Below are 19522 nucleotides of genomic sequence, written 5' to 3' on the forward strand. Positions count from 1 at the left end.
CGGCCAAGCCACAGGTCAAGGCAAGCCATACCCAACTTAGCGTCATCAAGCGAAGCCGCTAAGCGCGGGCGGGCGTTGGAAGCCGGGGGCGGGCAATGCTAGCATAGATAGTCGTGACGTATGTGTTGTACCGCTGTGTTTTGTTCCTTTTCCTCGTAACTAGTTTTCATCTAAATAAGAAACATTTCCGGTGACAGCTTCAACTTGTGTTGCGCGTGTGCAAGTGTTTAATATTGCAGAGCGTCCCCACATCAAGAACCCGTTGGCGCGAAACTTTACGAACGTAACATGCCTCGCGCGTGCACCATAAATTGGGCTTCTCGTGACCTTGAAAGATAGCAGCTCATAAATGTGGATCGCAATGTGAAACCTCTGCAAGCCTCAGCCATCTACTAACTCGTTATGTCTTCTCGCACTGAAGCTCGCCGGATCCTGTGAGTCTCCCTTACGCGTTAACAATCTTTTGTCGTGCATTTTGATCGTATGGAAGTCGTGAAAGTTTTTCGTCATAACTGAAGAAAATTCCTGTTCTGTTCTGCAGTGCAGTGAGCAAAAAGAAAACAGATGGCCAGCGGTACTCCAGGCCACTCGAAAACAAAAAGTTCTATCTTCACTTCAAGAACCGTCGACCTCCTCCCCAACTCAGCCAAGACCTCACGAGCCTGGGAGGTGTAAGTCACGTTCGAATAAAGCTAGGTTATTTAAAGTGGCTCGATCTCTTGATAATTGGCCTCATGCGTGTTTCTTTCAGAGGGTAGAGCCATTTTTCGGGAAGGACGTCTCGTGCGTCATTACTGATCAGCAGGATCTCAGGCCTGCTTCAACACCGCCGAAACCAAATTCAGTGGATTCCAGTGGCCCGTCCACAAGTCCGTCTGTTTTTGCCGGGTAGGCACCGTTATTTTTCTATTTGAATGTTTGGTCCGTCTATTTCTTCCTGAACCGCGCTTTATTCTCTGCACACTACAACTGCAACTCCTTTTCAGACCGTCTACATCAACGGCGCGATCGGGTGATCTGAACAGTAGTCGTCACACTGTAAGCATGAAAATGAACCGTCATGGTTATAGACTTAAATGTGGACTGCTGTGTCCTCTTAGCTGCAGTTTTGTAGAAAGCTCATGTTTAATTCATTCTCTGTAGGGTCGAGGACAAGCTCTTGTCCAAAAGGCGATGCAAAATGCGGTAAGTATCTCTCAGTCAGCTTTAGCAGCCCAGTTATTTCAAGGTGTGATAAGTGCATTATTCTGCTTGTGTTCATATTGCAGTCTGGCTCTACAGATGTTCTCGAGTTGTGTCGGCAGTGGCAGATAGAGGTCTGTTACATTAAAAGCTTCCTTCCGTGGCTGCTGAAGCTCAAGGAGAAAGCCCTGCTGGAAAGTGCAAGGCATGGGAAAGAGAATGCAAAGACAAAACAGAAATCTGAGATTCCACAAAAAATTGTACCACCTTTTATCAAGATAGAAGACATGCAATGGTTAGTACTCATTTCCTTTACATTGTTCAGGAAATCATTTGCATGTGAAATAGTGGTAGATGTCTCGTGGCTCATTTTTGCAGAGTTCACTGTCACTAACGCTGGGACCAGTGAATTAATATATGTACAGTGCTCACGTAATGAAATGTGTCAATTTAGGGCTAAAGAATGCACATACTTTCTTTTCCACCGTATGCAGTTTATGACATGGCATAATTTTGACTCAGGTAAGAGCCATCATCACTTTAGTGGTGATTCATAGAACCAGCTGTGGCTGCTTAGTGCCTATGGGGTTGGGCTGCTGAGCACGAGGTCGTGGGATCATATCCTGGCCACCGTGGCCAGGATTTCAAAACACCCGTGTACTTAGATTTAGGTGCAGGTTAAAGAACCCCAGGTGGTCAAAATTGTTGCGGAGTCCCCCACTATAGCATGCCTCATAGTCAGATCATGGTTTTGGCTTGTAAAACCCCACAATTTAATTTTTTTATGATTCATGGTGACATATTGTCATGGTGTCCTGACAGCCTACAAGAGAAAAATTATACAACTATTAATGACATAATTGGGCTTGTCCCTTGGTGGGTACGTGTGCTGTGTCAAGGAGGCTGCTTATTTTTGTTTATGCCTACCTTATGTTGTTATACCCTGTGTTTTTTTCCACACAAAGTTTTAACTAGTGCCTCTGTTATGCAGTTCAGTTTTTGTTGTTTTTTTTCCTCTCCTGTGTCAGGTGCCATTGTACTCCCTCAGGCACCTGACATGGGAGTGGCTCTGAGCTTTGCTTTTCTTTATGACCATATATTGATTTTGCTTGTTTTGTTATGCCAACAAGTGTTGACGCATATGCTACTTTGCTAATGTATTGATTGATTTACTTTTCATTTTGTTTGTAACCCCTCCGAGCGCAACATGTCTACAATGGGGAGAAGGCCCTCGTCAGGCATTGTGCCTTTTGGCCTCCTTCCTGAAGTGTATTCACTTCAAATAAAGAATAAATATTGAGTAATTACACATACAGAGTGTTCTACTTAAGATTTCCCTGTTGCATCTTATTCTGTGAGCACAGACAGTTTTAGTATGCTGCTATTGTTTCATTTGTGCATGTCTTGCGTAACAGGACTACTAGTCCGTGTAGTCTTTTCCACAAATAATTCATTGTTTCTCCCATCAATGTGCGCATTAGTGAAGCCTGCAAACAAGAAACATTGACCACAACACCGTGTGATGCCATTAGTGTTGTATACAGGCTTGCCTCATCAGCAAGAGTTGTCAAAGCTATTTTAGTGCATGTACATGAAGTTAATTGTTTAAATATCTCGTGATAGCGCATTGAAAAAGTGTCAGTGCCTGAAATGTTGAACTGAAGGCAGAACATCATTTGTGTGCAAGTATCTGGTGTGTCTCATGTCATACACACCAGACTATTTGAACTCTTCCACCCTTTATTTCTTGATAAAGTGGTTGTCTAGTAAAACATTGCCTTTTACAGTGTCTATGGCATCTCGCTGCTGAACTCGAGGTTGCAGGTTCGATTCCCAACTGTGGCCACCGCATTTCGATGCAGTCAAAATGCCAAAACGCTCGTGTACATACAGTGGAATCTCGTTGATACGATTCTGTAAATACGTTTTTTGGGGTGATACATTTTTTTTTCCTTTTTTCCTTTTCCCTATAATACGATTTGGTTGGATGATACTTTCTTTTCCAGCTCCCGTGAAGATTGTATCGACAAGGTTCCACTGTAGAATTATGTGCACTGTAAAGCACCCCAGGTGGTCAAAATTATTCCGGAGCCCTTCACTGTGCCATCTCTTATAGCTTCAGTGTTGCTTTAGGACATTAAACCAACGTAAAGTTAGTGGGCTGTTTTGTTCAATATGTCCCACTGACTTGGCTGTTATGTTTATTATGTCACACTGGCTTGCTCAACAACATTTAAAAAATGGCCATTCACCTGGAATAAACATTGCAGGAATAGCTAAATAGATTTCCTAGCCAAGTTGTCACGACAGTACGCAGGCAGACCAAGTGACCAGTGCTCAAACATTCCAAAGTTGAAGGTTACATCTTCTAACATGCTGGAACTAATAGTATCTTGCTTCTGGCAACTGTCCAGAGGTTTGTAGCAGTTTTCGGCTAGTTAATAATTCGGCTGTGTTTTCTCTTACTCATGAAACCGAGAACAGTAGACAGCAACTAGTATCTCAGTCTCTAAAGATGAAGTTCATTCTCTTCCCTTTTCAGTGTGTTCAAGCCACTTTATCGGAGCCTTAAACAGTGGCCAGATATCACTGCTGATCGCTGCCAACAGAGTGCACCTAAGCGCAAGGAATCTGCCCCTGTGCCCAAGGAATCTGCCCCTGTACCCAAGAAACCTGCACCTGTACCCAAGGAACCTGCACCTGTACCCAAGGAACCTGCACCTTTACCCAAAGAACCTGTTGCCGACAGTCATCTAAAAGGGGTTCCGCTCAGGTGCATATTTTGCTTCATGCTAGAAAAAGCAGTCACTTGGGCATTCAGGAGACGGAAGTGTCTCTGCATGGTAGTCTGAGGTGTGGGAGTGATGATCCGAAGCATTGTTTTCCATATGTGTTCTTTTGCTTTACTGCATAACATAGCTGTATTGCAGCGAAGATGGCTTTAAGAATTTGTGTGGTGAAGTTGCTAAAAAAAGCCGGCCACCATTGAGGAACACATATTAACGCAACAGCGTTAAGGGACCCGTGTTGCAGAAAATCCGGCGTTAAGCATCGGCATCTGGTGGAAATAATCATGCTGAGCCGCATCATCCACACAGGCCCTCTGCGTGGCACAAGGCGTTAGTGAACAAAAATTGAATTTCTCAAAGTCAGAAAATTCGTCAGAAAATTCGTCAGAAAAATCATAACGTACGACTTAACCACAACCTACAGGCATGATAGCGTCGGATTGTAATTTGAATATGCAAGAAAAAAGCCTGGTAAGCAGCCAAGGATCGTAGAATGCTATCGCGTTCCACTCTTAAAGGCGAAGCTTGAGCGTCCTCTAATTCTGATGGTGTTTGGCTGTACTTTGGCTCTAGGCAACATTGACGGAAATGTTGAAAAGCGTGCCTTTCTAAATTTCGGGCGGGCGCGCCTCGGGGCAACAGCTAACAATTAATAAAATATAAAAAGGTCCTAGGACCTTCACATTTTGGTATAAGATGGCTTTAAATTGCTCCTGTAAAATGGCTTCCCAGCAATGCATTTGTTTAAAAGTGAAGCCGACTTTAAGGGGATCAGTGTAAGCTTGGTCTTTGTAAGCTGGCTTTCCTACGTGTGTTGCAGTGAAGCCTACTCATTAAAAAAATGTGATGCGAACGGAGCCCGATAACTCTATCGCGCTCCACTCTTAAAGGGATACGCACACAAAATTTGGTAGGCGGTTTTTTGCGTCGGAACAAAAGATGAACTGTTGAAAATGACGAATACAACAAGTTGCTTTGAAAAAAAGAATAAGAAAGGTCTTCTTTTTTTCCAATTTCTGTTGCACCTTGCCTCCGAGCGGCCCCCGGCAGAAGCTGAAATTTGACGTCATAACACCCACGCGTGCGTGCGCGCGGCCAAGGTCGGCCACAGCTGTCGCAGTGTTTCCGGGGCTGTCGGTTCCTTGCAGTGTTTGTTTAACCCTTTTCGTTTCTCCACGCCGGTGGTGCGTCTTACATGCACCTTCCCGCGGTCGTCGCTCGGTATTGACGCGTTCGTCGCAGCGGAAGGAAATGCCCAGACATTGCTGTTATAACAGCATCGTCGGCCATGACACGCCATCACACACATTTCCCAGAGGCGAGAAGGTGCGTAAACTTTGGATACCTGCCTGTCAGCCATCACGCCCTGTCTGGAGACCTCTAAAAAATGACTTCATTTGCACGGACCACTTCGTCGACGATGATTATGTGACCAGCCCAGCTGTCTTGAAAAGTCTCGGCATGCCGCTCAAAAGGCAACACCTACAGCCTGACGCTGTGCCATCGGTCTTCTCGCGAAAACGCAAGGCAGAAATGATCAGTGGCGCGTTTGAAAAGAGGACGCGAAAAGATGTCGGTACTGTTTTTGTTCACTTGCAGCCTTCTTGTACAGTTGCTCACGGCGACGGCATAAACGACTATTCAGTCATCCACGCAGTGCTGAAGTACCCCGCAGCTGCCTCGCCTGCGTGCGCTCTTGAAAAAGCAAGTTTACAGAAGAGCAGAGTCCTTCCTCCCTTAGCTGTGCTTTCGCAGCTTAGTTCGCGTTGATGCGAGCGGCAGGACTGCTGCTGCTGCGCTCATTTCGTCAGCGAGTTTCCGTGGTCATCGAGTGAGATGCGTTCATGTTTGCTTCTGCGCGCGTGACACCATGCTTGTTAATTTAGTTAGTTTGCCAAGTTTATATGGCCAATAAAACTACTATGACAAGGAAGTCTAGCACGGCTGTGGACGACACGAAGGACGCCGACAGGAAGACACAACAGCGTAGGTTTAGCCAGGCGCACCAGGAACAGCATCGAGCCCGAGCCCCACTTCAGTAGCGCTGGCAATCCGGCTGCGGAGCTCTACACGACGCACTTCTTCCTTGCATCTTCCCCCCTCGCTGAAGACAGAGCCGCACAGGAGGCCTAAGGCGTCGTGAGGACGAAGGGCTCGTGATACGGCTTGAGTTTCGCGGCCTCGGCGACGCAGGTTCGTAGGGGGCGTCAGAGGTTCGATGACAGTGGCGTAGCCAAGGGGGGGGGGGTTGGGGGGGTTCAAACCCCCCCCCGGAAATTTTTTGCCCCCCCCCCCCACTAGCCCACTCTTTGCTCTCGTCGCTTCGCGCTGACATATTTCAAGAAACCGGTGCTACTTTCACACTTTCATTCCTGGGCGCTTCCGTTTGGGTTGGTAATTTACAGTGAATCATGTCTGCATATGGAAAAAAAAACTGTCACGGTGTTTGCCGAGGCCTTGACACTCTGTGAGGTTTTGGGCGCGAATGTGGCGGCCGCATTCTGAAACAACAAATGCGCAACAAATGAAGCAACAAATGCGGCAGCCGCATTTTAGATGAAGGCGAAAATGCTCGAGGCCCGTTTACTTAGATTTAGGTGCACGTTAAAGTCCCCAGGTGGTCGAAATTTTCGATATACATTTCCGCCGCTTCCCTTCAGGTGCCGGTTAGGCCACGTTCGCGTAGGAACTTGGTCTCGAAGCTGGCGGGAGCGGCAAAATCTTGCAAAAATCCGCCCGCCTAGGCGGCAAAACGGGCAGAAAAACAGGCGGCGAGCCAAATTGGTCTCGGACCGATTTTTTCGCCATGGCGAAGCGGAAACGTGGCGGAAAGTCGTTCTGCTCGACCGGAAGCTACACTAGCATGTAAACTTCCGGTCGTAACATTGAACATGGCACCAAAAGTGTAGGCTGCAATGCTGATCGACGCGATCAAGAACCACCCCTTGCTCTACGACAAGAGAAGTACTAAATCGTACTGTCAGCAATACTCGCGATAGTATTCAACTTCGCGCGACCGGAGGCGCGGCAACAAGCCAACGGAGTCGCATGACCCAACTTCTCGCGCTTTTGCAAAGCCAGGCGAACCCACCACCGCCGTTTCCGAGGTTTTCTTGTCTTCCGTTTATTAATTGTCCATTTCTAGAAGACAAGTAGGTAGAAGTATAAAAGCCATTTCTTCTTCCACTTCCATGACAGACAATAGTTAGGCAGATTCCTCGTTGGCGCTCCATAATTCTCCTCGCACGTGCACGGTATGTTGCAGAAGTCGCGGGGTGCTTTTCTCGTCGCGACGATAGATTGGGAGCGTAGGTCTCACGTAGGACGCGCAGGCTTTGGCGAGCCCCGAGACAAGGGCCAGCCAGGGTTTTAGCTTTGGTGTTCCCGTTGCCGCTTTGGTGTCCTGGAGGCGCCGATAATAACACGAAATGATGAAATGTTATTACAACTTGTAAATAAGAGGTATTAAAGAAATATAATCACGCCTAGGCACTAACCTGTGACTCAGCGCTACCGCGCCCGTGTGAGGAGAATCACGGAACGCCAACGAGGAATTTACCGAAGGTCGCAGATGACAGGCGAAGTTGCGCAAAATGATTACTTTTGATGACGGGTGGGTCAGTGAATGAACATACCGCTCCAAATAATGCGATAATGAGCGCCACCACGCCGACAAACGTACGCAGACTTGATGGATGTGGACGAAAGCGGCGGCCGCGGTGGTAGCAAAACAAATGTGAACTTGGACATGCGCGGAAAAGATTTTCCGGCCGCTTTGGCCTTTCCGGCCGCTTTGGCCTCTCCACCCGCGCGCTTGCCGCTTCCCTAGTGTGAACGTAGCCATAGTCTGCAGCGCAAAACGTCTCTCGTTTGCGATTGCGCCCCTACGGAAGGCTGGTAGTTACTGTTGTGTTGCTGAATCTCAAACCAGCAATTACGAAAGGCTGGTAGTTGCTGTTGTGTTGTGGAATCCCAAACCAGCAATGTACACACCAAAGGGTTGATGCCAGCAGTGAAATTCCACCGACTCGCAACAGAATGCACGAAACAGACAGCCGACAAGCATGGATTACATGTGCGCAGTACAGCGTAAGTAAACTCTTGTTGCAGGTGCTGACAGTTCTCGTCGGAGTTCACGCGTCCTGAGAAATTGATTATGTGCACTATGCACTGAACAAGACCGGAGTTCATTCCTGCATCACTAGTACACCAATCAGTCGAGAGTCTGTGAGTTAAAAGGCCGCTTCCTGTTTGCACCGGCGTAAGTGAAGCAGAAATGAGTTGCACGCATTACTTAAAATGCGTACACATGCCATATCTATGCTGTGCGGTGAAATATTCTGTACAATTCTGAATGTGTTGACGTAAAGGCAAATGACGGCTGCACGCTCGCACACAGCGGAAGACACAGCGGCCCATGCACTTGCCGCAGGAAATGCAAGGCGACGAAAGCTTCGTAAAAAAAAAGCATTACTCGTTTTTGCGCGTATTTCAGTTTTCTAGCGCAAAGACGCAGCGAACAAGCTATTGCTATGAGAGTAGGTATATAGCCTGCATGGTCACACGTGCATTTTCACGTGTATAGCCGTCCTTGACTTGTGAAACGCACTTCGCCCCGACGAGGACGACGCCATCTACGCTTAACGGAGATTAACAATTAATGATGTCTTCTCCGATCGGGCGGGTCGTCTCAATGATGCGTTTTCGAAGACTGGTCCATTCAGTGGCGCGATGAGAGACGGTTGCTCCAAACGCCCACTGTACCTGTCGTACTTACTGTATTTTACTGAGCTTACATTAATTTTTACTTAATTTCTTCACAAGCACACACTAGAGCACTGCACGGGCCGATTTTTTCAGCCCGGGCCCGGCCCGGGCCCGTTATTACGTTGGGTGGCCCGCCCGAGCCCGATCAAAACTTTTATGGCGAGACCCGGGCTCGGCCCGGGCCCGGAAATAATCTACGTTACCCGCCCGGCCCGGCCCGAGCCCGACTCTAAACCGGCCCGAACCCGGCCCGAGACCAAAAAATAATGTTTTTCAGAGTTGAGTCGCCCGAGAATAACTCACTGCACGTTACATGCACACCACCAGGAAGCCCGAGCCCGGCCCGGGCCCGGGTCAAAAAGCACACGCCGTGCCCGAGCCCAGCCCGAGCCCGTGGAAAAACAGTTCTACGCGGCCCGGCCCGGCCCACGGGCCCGGGCTTTCGGGTAAGCCCGAGCCCGTGCAGTGCTCTAGCACACACACACGCGAGGGGGGAGGGGGGGTCCCATGTCTTTGATATACATACATAGAGGGTGCTTAAACTACCGATATTTATTATCGACCACGTCACGTAGAGGAAAGCAAACGCTCCCCCCCCCGGTCGGGCCGATGAACCCCCTCCGAAGAAAATTTCTGGCTACGCCCCTGTTCGATGACGTAGTTCACCGGAGAAGTTTGCTGCAGAACCCGGTAGGGTCCATGGTATCGGGATACAAACTTGTAGGAGACACCTGGTGCCGAAGTAGGAGGCACCCACAACCAAACGAGAGCGTCAGACGAAAACTGGGTATGGGGGCTCCCGTCGCCATTACGAAATTTCTGTAGCGCTTGTTCTTGCATTGTAAGGGAGCGAGCTAGTTGCCGACATTCTTCTGCATACCGGGCGGCTTCGGAAACCGGTGTACCCTCTGATAAGTCGGGACGGTAAGGAAGAATAGTGTCAACGGGCGGGGGGGGGGGGGGGGAATGACGGTTTTCGGCCATATAGAAGGAAGAAGGGAGAAAAGCTCGTCGTTGCCTGGGGTGCTGTATTGTAGGCGTACGTGACATAGGGAAGGATGAGGTCCCAGTTGGTGTGGTTGGAGGCGACATACATCGAAAGCATGTTGCCAAGAGTTCGGTTAAAGCGTTCTGTCAATTCATTTGTTCGCGGGTGATATGCGGTGGTACAGCGATGAATAATGCGGCATTCAGTGAGAAGTTCTTGAAGGACATCGGCGAAAAAGACGCGGCCTCGGTCGCTCAGTAGCTCATGGGGAGCGCCGTGATGTAGAACGAAGCGTTGAAGCAGGAAGGAGGCAATGTCACGAGCCGTCGCGGTGGGTAGAGCGGCCGTTTCGGCATACCTCGTGAGGTGGTCTATAGCTACAATGACCCAGCGATTGCCAGCAGCTGTGTATGGCAGAGGCCCATATAGGTCTATTCCAATCCGGTCAAAGGGTCATGAAGGGCACGGCAAAGGTTGCATTGGTCCAGAAGAGCGGCATGGATCAGGCTTGCGGCGTTGACATTCTGTGCAAGAGCGAATGTACTTTTGACAAATGTGTACATACCGCGCCAATAAAACCTATGACATAGTCTGGTGTAGGTCTTGAAGAGACCAGCGTGTGCACACATCAGTGCGGAGCTGCCGGGGTATTACAAGCAGCCATTTGCGGCCATCGGAACTGTAGTTATGGTGATAGACGATGCCGTCGTGGATGGCGAAGTGTGAAGCTTGCCGGCGTAGCGCTCGGGATGGTGGGCGTTCAGGTGAATCAGAGATGTAATCTATCAAAGATGAAATCCAGGAGTCCTTGCACTGCTCTAAAGCCATGTCGACAGAAGGGAATGGGGGAAGTGGGTCGTCTAGGACGGAGACACTGACAATGTCGGTGTGGACAGGCAAGCGCGAAAGAGCATCGGCATCGGCGTGCTTCTTGCCTGAGCGGTAGACAACCCGGATGTCGTACTCTTGGAGCCTCAGCACCCACCGGGCTAGGTGGCTGCAGGGATCCTTGAGGGACGACAACCAGCAAAGTGCGTGGTGATCAGTGACAACATCGAAAGACCGGCCGTACAGGTATGGACGAAATTTTGTAATGGCCCAGATGATCGCTAGACATTCTTTTTCCGTGACTGAATAATTCGCTTCAGCTTTCGTAAGAGTGCGGCTCGCGTAAGCAACAACATATTCTTGGTAGCCGGGCTTCCGCTGGGCGAGCACAGCGCCAAGACCAACCCCGCTAGCATCCGTATGGATTTCCATGAAAGCAGTTGGAACGAAATGGCGCAGTATCGGAGGTGTTGTAAGCAGGCGACGTAGTGTCGCGAAGGCCTCGTCGCAAGCCAGGGACCACGCGGAGAGATTGGGGCCTCCCTTAAGTAGCTCTATCAGCGGTGCCATAATCGAAGCGAAATTTCGAATGAAGCGGCGGAAGTACGAGCGGAGGCCAATGAAACTACGCAAGTCTTTTAGAGACGTTGGCCTTGGGAATTCTTTAACAGCACGGAGCTTTGTGGCATCGGGAAGAACGCCGTCCTTCGACACGACATGTCCGAGAATTGTCAGCTTGCGTGCCCCAAAGTGACATTTTTTCAGGTTGAGTTAGAGGCCAGCGTCACTGAGACAGCGTAAATCTGCTCCAAGCGATCGAGGTGAGTAGGAAAATCTAGTGCAAACACTACTACATCATCCAAATAACACAAGCACGTCTTCCATTTGAGGCCTCGAAGAATAGTATCCATCATCCGCTGAAAAGTCGCGGGCGCGTTGCAAAGGCCGAATGGCATCACGCGAAATTCGTATAAGCCATCTGGTGTGATGAAAGCTGTTTTAGGCTTATCGTCTGCAGCCATAGGCACCTGCCAATAACCAAAGCGTAGATCGAGGGAGGAAAAGAACTCTGCACCTTGTAAGCAGTCTAAGGCGTCATCGATCCGTGGCAATGGATAAACATCCTTTCGTGTTATTTTGTTTAGGCGACGGTAGTCCACGCAAAAGCGGATCGAGCCATCCTTCTTTTTAACTAAAACAACTGGAGATGCCCATGGACTGTCGGATGGTTCAGTGACACCACGCTTGAGCATTTCACCTACTTGCTCATCAATGACACGTCGTTCTGTCGAAGATACGCGGTATGGTTGCTGCCGTAGCGGTGAGTGAGCACCGGTGTCAATCCGGTGGCATACAGTCGTCGTTCGACCCAGAGAAGTGCTATGGCTGTCAAAAGCTGGGCGAAATTTGTCGAGGAGACGGCGGAGGTCATGGCGCTGCTTGGGTTTTAAGGCGTTGTCGATGACGTGGCTGAAAACGTCTTCAGGCGATGTGGCAGGTACGGGACTACCGGAGAGGGTGTTGACCTCGGACGATCCATTAGGAAGTTCCAACGCGGTAATGGTGTCGCAAGGCTCCACAGTGCCAAGAGATTCACCGCGAAGCAACGTAATCGGGAATGGGAAGTGGTTGTAGACAGGAAGGTGAGTTGCACCTGCTTGAAGGCCACGCAGCGCAGTTGGGAGTGGTGAGATGTGGCGACGAACGAAAGCAGTGGAAGGTGTGAAGAGTACGGTAGAGTCGGAGGCAACGAAGCAGGATGCAGGTGCCAGAACGGATGCGTGCGGTGGTATCTGGATGTCGTTAGTGAGGGATAACTTGGTGCAGGAAAGCGAAACGTCGTCGGATATGGCATTGCCAAGCGAAGAGAAGACGACTTCTGCATGGGAGCAATCAATGACAGCTTGGTGACGAGAGAGAAAACCTCAACCTAAAATAATATCGTGGGAACAGTGGGGAAGAACGACAAACTCGACGATGTAGAGCACTCCTTGAATTTCAAGTCTGGCGGTGCACGCAGCCACCGGCTGGACGTGCTGTGCTGTGGCCGTGCGAAGTAATGGACCGAAGAAAGGCGTCGTGACTTTTCGTATAGAGCGGCATAGTTTTTCGGCAATCACAGATATGGCGGCACCTGTGTCAATGAGGGCAAGCACAGAGACACCTTCAACAGCGACATCAATAACGTTGGGCGGCAAAAGAAGAGGGCTTGAGCGTTGCGACGATGACGCAGTTCTTGCCTCGGGAACTGCGCCGCTTAGTTTTCCGTGTCAGCGGTAGAGGGACGTCGACGCATCGGGGAGAGCGAGCGACGACGCGGAGAAGAACGGCGGTCTGAAACTGGGCGAAGGCTAGGGCGGGGAAGAGGTAAATCGCGGTCTGGAGCGTAAGACAACGGATGGTCGTACGCTGCTGTGCGTGGGTCGTCACGTGGATGAAGTGGACGGCGGCGGCACAGGCGTGCAACGTGTCCGGGAATACCACACGAATAGCAGATGGGCCGATTGTCCGCTGTGCGCCAGGGATTTATTGCTCGATGGACTGGAGGTCATGGTGGTGTGGAAGTAAAAACAGGGCTAGGCATCGGAGGCAGAGCCCGGAACGTCGGTGGGCGTGGTCGTGCGATGGCGTCAGCGTAAGACAGTGGGGCGGTGAGTTGAGGCGCCCGCTCCAGAGGAAGGACCTTGGACACTTGTTCTATAACGTGTCGTAGGGTCGGACTAAGGGACGAACTGGACTCCGGCGGGTTGGAGATAAGGGAGAAATGGCGAGCAACTTCTTCCCGGACGAAAGCCTTGATCTGCGAGAGGAGGTTGGAATCATGAAAAGGAGAGGTCAAGCCGGACAACGATTCCTGATGGGGAACAGGACAGCGGGTGAGGAGGCGTTGACGGCGGAGCTCGTCATAGCTTTGACAGAGTTCAATTACTTGGGCAACAGTAGAGGGGCTCTTTGAAATCAGCATCTGAAATGCGTCCTCGTCGATGCCCTTCAGTATATGCTTGATTTTAGTGCCCTCAGTCATCGATGCATCGATGCGTTTGCAGAGAGCGATGACATCTTCGATGTAGCTCGTAAAGGTCTCACCAGGCTGCTGAGAGCACGACTGCAGACGCTGTTTGGCACGAAGCTTTTGAACAGCAGGGCGGCCGAAGACCTCGCTGAACTTTGTCTTGAACACAGTCCAGCTTGGGACTTCGCTTTCGTGGTTGCGAAACCACAAGTGAGCAATTCCGGTGAGGTAAAAAGGGACGGTGGTCAATTTCGTGGTGTCATCCCATTTGTTATTAAGACTGACGCGTTCGTATGATGATAGCCAGTCATCAATGTCGTGGTCATCAGCACTGCTAAAGATGGGAGGGTCCCACTGACGGAGTGTGCCGGGGCATACGGAGGACTGGGGACCAGGTGGTGGTAAGCTCGTGGCGCTTGCGGAGGTCATGATGGCAGGGAGGATCCGGCTGCGCAATTCCAGGATTACAGGAGACCCAGCAAACCTCCATCAATTATGACAAGGAAGTCTAGCACGGCTGTGGACGACACGAAGGACGCCGACAGGAAGACACAACAGCGTAGGTTTAGCCAGGCGCACCAGGAACAGCGCCGAGCCCGAGCTCCACTTCAGTAGCGCTGGCGATCCGACTGCGGAGCTCTACACGACGCACTTCTTCTTCCTTACACTACTACCCTTACTTCGTATAGCTGCCCGCTAGTTTGCTATTGCAATAGATGCTTCGCCTTTTGGGCGAAACTATAACTTTTTAAAATAAATTGTCGGCGAGACAGCTTCAGCAGGTGATCAAGATGTTGCCACTTGGCTACGCGGAGCAGGGCGTGTATAACGCACACGAAACTGCGTTATTTTATCAGATGCTGCCGGTCGTCCGCATGCCATGAAAGGCAACTCATGCGCTGGCGGCAATCACAGTAAAGTGCGCGTTATAACACTTATGTGCAGTAATATGGATAGCATCGACCGGCGCGTGCCCTTTGTAATTGGGAAATCGAAGAAGCCTCGTCGCTTTCGTAACTATGTGCCCCTGCGCTACAGGCACAATGCGAAGGCGTGGATGGCGCGCGATTTCGCGGAGTGGCTGGGCGAGTTTCACCGCGACGTGCAGAGGCAAGGCAGGCGCGTGCTGCTCGTGCTTAACTGCTCACCTCACCACGTTCTAACTTCTGGTGGCAGTGACTCGACTTTTGCTGCCGCCCAATACGACTTGGGAAGTGCAGCCGCTTGCTCATCGCTGTTGACCACCCGGCCGCCAACTTGCCGCTTCGAGTTTCACTGTATTCAGCCGTTGAGATGGTGAAGGCAGCCTGGGTGGAGGTGACGGCCGCTTGTGTGCGTAACTGTTTCCGCAAGACCGGCTTCGTTGACGTAGTATCTGATGGCGAGCCTGGCGCTTCCGAAGAGGATCAGTCCGGCGGCGATTTGTGACAGCGCGTCATCTACTCCGACCTGGGGGGCCGTGAAATTGGCCGGGATGATTTTATTTTTGCTGATGAAGACACTGATATTGCGGAATCGTGCACGGACGAGGCATCGTTCGTGAAGTGCGGGCTGAGAGCGACGCGGAGGAATCGGATGACGATGAAACTTCGGAGCCAGCACTCAGAAGCGCGCCTGTAGCAGTGAGCTACATAGAGGGTCTCAGGCAACTTGTCCATGCCAAGGGCCTCGGCGAAGAGCACGCGTCCGCGTTAAATACAGGGTGTTTCAGCGAACACTTTCAAAATTTATTTATGGTTGCCTGTGGAAGATAGCCCAGTTCTAGTTAATGAGCTGGTCTACTCGAAGAGGCGGACATTACTTGCACAAGTTGGAATGCATAATCGACTAATTAACAAAAATGTACTAATTATGTTTTTAACTAATTACCTGATGGCCCCTATTGCAATTTACAAATTGTAGCCGGGGAGTTCGCAAGGCGGATCCACTAGAATTAATTCTCAGGATGACACCAGTTTCGAGATTCAGTTAATTTGGACATTTTTGTTGGACCCGTGAAATCCGAATTAACAAGGTTTTACTGTATTGAATAGGCATGCACATGTTTGCATGCCCACCTAGGTGCTTGCATGGGCATGGCATTGTCCTTCGCAAGACAACATGCCCTGCTACCACTAGTGTGCTGGATATACGTATTACTGGGGTGAAGTGTCATCATGTGTGAATGATTGCCTCATGCAACGTGTGGAAACAGTCACAATGCCAAGTTAGAAGCTAGAAGCACAGAGTGCCTATATTAAGTACAGTGTTGGTGAGATGTTTCGAGCCCACACCATGAATTACTAAGCATGGCAGGGCCATGTGACAGCACTCCTGTCATATTTACTGCTTTGGAAGTGTTCAACGGGGGAGCAAGATTTTTTTTTTTTTTTCTCTCTCCAGCACATTGTAGGGATAGGGGTTCACTGAGGGCAGTAATACATATTGGAGGATCAATCTCGTCAGGTTCATGGTGATTTAAGAAACTTTGGCCCAGGCTGCACATTGTACGCTGCATGTATTAATGCAGCCGAATTCTCATGGATATAGCAAAAGCATATTGTCAGACCTATGGCCACAGTGGAGTCTCGATCACATTAAGAATACTTGACGAATGTTTGCCAAATGGGGAGCCACTTCATCTCATTGTTTCAGTACCATCTCAGGGGTCAAACCACCTGACTGCGAACATGGAACTGGGCCATACAGAAGTTAACTTTACTTAAGATATGTTTCTGAAAGCTTTTTTTTTTTTCCATCTTTAGTAAAAACAATACCGGGTTAAAATATTTTAGGGAACGTGACAACGAATATCCCGTAGCAGCACTGGATTATAGGAAAAATAATTTTCTTACGGCATTTAGGTTAATTGTCCAATCTATAAAACTGTGTGCACCTAGGGTTACCAATTGCTAATGGAATTCTGGAGCTGTGTTCAACTGGTACACTTATATAAATAAGCCTTATATAAACCGTTACAGGCACTCATTTTAGTAGTATTTTCTTTTAATTGTAGAATTGACTTTTCTTAATTCAACTTGATGGGACTGACGAAATTGATCAAATGATTTGGCAAGTTGGATTAAACAAGATGCTGAAAAAACCCCAAAACAGCTGATTCATTTGCTAATACTTGTTTGATTCTAACACGACCTTGAATCAAATGCAGCCCCGCTTTCTGTGTGTCCAAATTAACTAACTAGCACAGAGATAACATTAAACCTCCCAAACAAAGTAGAAATCTAAGGCGCACCCCACTTTTCAGCAAGAAAAATGGGCAAAGGTCTAATATGCGCTGCACAGTGGTGGTTGATATGTTAAAGTTGGCTTTGCTGCAATACAGCCATGTTATGCGGCAAAACAAACACATGGTTTTTCGGGCTAATTATCTTGGGGGTAAAAGAACGGACATTAGAATTTGGCAAATACCGTAATCAGACATTGTGAGCTACTGTTATTGCTTGCAAATCTTAGAGCAGGATGAAAATAGGCATTTAGGTGGGAGATGACGTTCAACACATTCACTGTCCCTGCCAAGACAGACGCTGCCAATAAAGGGGTCGCTATTGAGGTCATATAGGGGTCAGGCGCCTGCATGCTCACTAGTCAAGTTCAAATTATTCAGCGAATGGCAATTTTAGGATCAAAATAATGATGGTTTTGGCCCATACAAATAAATGCATGGGCACTGGGACTTTTGGTCGACATCGAATTAACGGAGGTCTACTGTATGTGGCGATTGCAACGGAGTTCACACTTTTGGCTGGGCCTCTTTTCTTCCTTTTTTGTAACCATCAGTCTTTATCCTCTTTTGCACCTACAGGCCAGGCACATCAAAAGCAGCATCCCGGGTCAAGGTCACTGAGCAGAAGAAGCTTAATTGTGAAATTTGTGGTTGTTCCTATATCTGCCTGCAGAAAGTGAGCTTTATTTTTTTTTTTCTCTCTCTCGTTAGGTGAGCTTTGAGTGTGCTCTATTGCTTATACCATTTTTTTTTTTTTTTTGATGTCGCAGCACTTGGAATCGGAGAAGCACCAGAAGTTCATGCAAAATGATAACAACTTCAGCATCGTCAGTGACATCATTTCTGCGCTCCCCTGCGCCTTGCCAAATCGTCTGGCTCATCCTTTGTCAGAGATAAATGGTCAAGTCTGGTCAATGGCAGGCCCTGCCTTCCCATCAACCTCCAGTGACGAAGAAAACGTGCTGGGTCTTACTGCGGGTCGGCCCTGGTCTTCTCCTTCTCAAGCGCCATCTGTCAGAAAGGGCCATCCTGGTGTAGTCAAGCAGTCCGGATTTTCTGGCACCATCTCTGCCCTCAGGCATCTGAAAGTTACGCGCAAGAAATCTGTCCCCACTGCTGAAAATCCAGAAGAGGCGTCTACGGCTGGTAGCTCACGTTTGAGGAAAAGGCCCGCAACATTTTCCGATTTTGAGACTGAGGCTGTCGTGAAGGATGCCCGAATGTTTTTGTGTTGCAGTGACTCATGCAACAAGAAAGAGGAATGCGTCCCTCCCAGCTTCTCATCCGAACCCAATGGAACAGCTAACAACCTCTTGGTTGGCCTAAACATTGTGGGTGGTCACCCAGGATGCACACCCGTCAAGAGTGCTGGAAACTTTGACCACAACATGAGTGAAATTTTTGACAAGGTATCGGAATTCAGTGACAGTTCGACAATGGAATATTCATGGACCGATGTTGTGAGTGGTGTTGTTCCCGAGCCAACCCCGTCCAGAAGACAGTGCGTTGAAGCATCAGATCCAGACAGTGGTGACAGTTTTTTGCTGTTTGTGTCTCGTGCCATCGCTGAGGAACAGCCAAAAACTAGTTGTGCCACAGAAAAAAATACAAACAGATTGCGTGCAGGAAACAATGAGGGCTTGTGTTTGGGAAATGATGTACATACTGCTGTTAAACCAGAGCCCGTGACAATGCGTTTTTAATGCATGTAGTCTTAACTGTTGTGCAAGTGCATGATTAACTTAAATTGATTAGGTGCAATGCGGTTAGAAATAGAACTTGCACAGGTGTGGTGGGTTGATTTCAGAAATCTTGTTACCTTTTAAACTTTGAAGTGTGCACTTGTGAAGCTCCAAAAAGTATGAATGTTTTTCATTCAGCCAGATTATTTGTAACTTATTTCTTCCTTTATAATGCATGAAACTGTCTCTGTACATAGATTCATTGGCAATAAAGCACGTTTCATGATGTGATTGGTGCGAACCTCGTACAAGTCTCTTACCTATTGACCATTTTAAACGCTTCTTTGACTTAAGATGTTGCTTGTGTGACTTGGATAAGCTGCAAAAAACGACATCACTTAAAAAAGACTAAAGATGAACAATGGATCAGTTTAGGCTGCCAGAGTACTCTTTCATAATTCTATTTTCGTAAAAATTGCATGACAGGAAAGGCAGGTAACAGTCAAACTACGGTATTTAAAATTTTTCACGTCTGTACATCTGTGGGGCACCACGAATTTCAAAGCCCTCTTATTTTTTCACATCTGGACCATTATGAAACACTATCGACATTCTCAAAACTTGGTACATACCGTCTTCGGCTCCTTTAAAATACAGTGTGCTAGTCTATTTTTACCACCCGGTGTTGGCGTCGCACTGCTAAACACGAGGTCGCACGGGATAAAATCCCGGCCGCAGCAGCTGCACTTCAATAGGGGTGAAATGTAAAAACGCCCGTGTACCATGCATTGGGTGCACTTTAAAAAAACTCAGATGATCGAAATTAATCTGAAGTTCATAATCGCATCATGGTTCTGGCACGTAAAATTTACCCCAGAATTTAATTTGTCGATATTTGCCTATAAAAATTTACCTGGACTCAATCAAATGCTGTCAAAATCTGTGACATTGTGGGTAGTTCGTACGGAAGCTTCAAGGCATCGTCAGCTACCCATTTTGTTCTTGCTTCTTTTCTGACTTATCAATCCTCCTCTCATGACAAAGTTTATT

At 48.6% G+C, this 19522-nt stretch overlaps 1 protein-coding gene across 1 annotated transcript; it reads left to right on the forward strand.

Annotated features, from left to right (window-relative positions):
- The first annotated feature begins 29 nt into the window (after positions 1-29).
- On the forward strand, positions 30-18768 carry LOC119441947 (uncharacterized). Its single transcript, XM_037706627.2, has 9 exons — positions 30-434; positions 542-671; positions 752-888; positions 987-1038; positions 1144-1185; positions 1269-1477; positions 3725-3955; positions 17370-17466; positions 17561-18768. The coding sequence occupies exons 1-9, from the start codon at positions 403-405 to the stop codon at positions 18491-18493; spliced, it is 1863 nt and encodes a 620-aa protein (XP_037562555.1). The 5' UTR covers positions 30-402; the 3' UTR covers positions 18494-18768.
- Positions 18769-19522: the final 754 nt, after the last annotated feature.

The sequence above is a fragment of the Dermacentor silvarum genome, chromosome 2 (genome assembly GCF_013339745.2).
Source record: "Dermacentor silvarum isolate Dsil-2018 chromosome 2, BIME_Dsil_1.4, whole genome shotgun sequence".
Lineage (NCBI taxonomy): Eukaryota > Metazoa > Arthropoda > Arachnida > Ixodida > Ixodidae > Dermacentor > Dermacentor silvarum.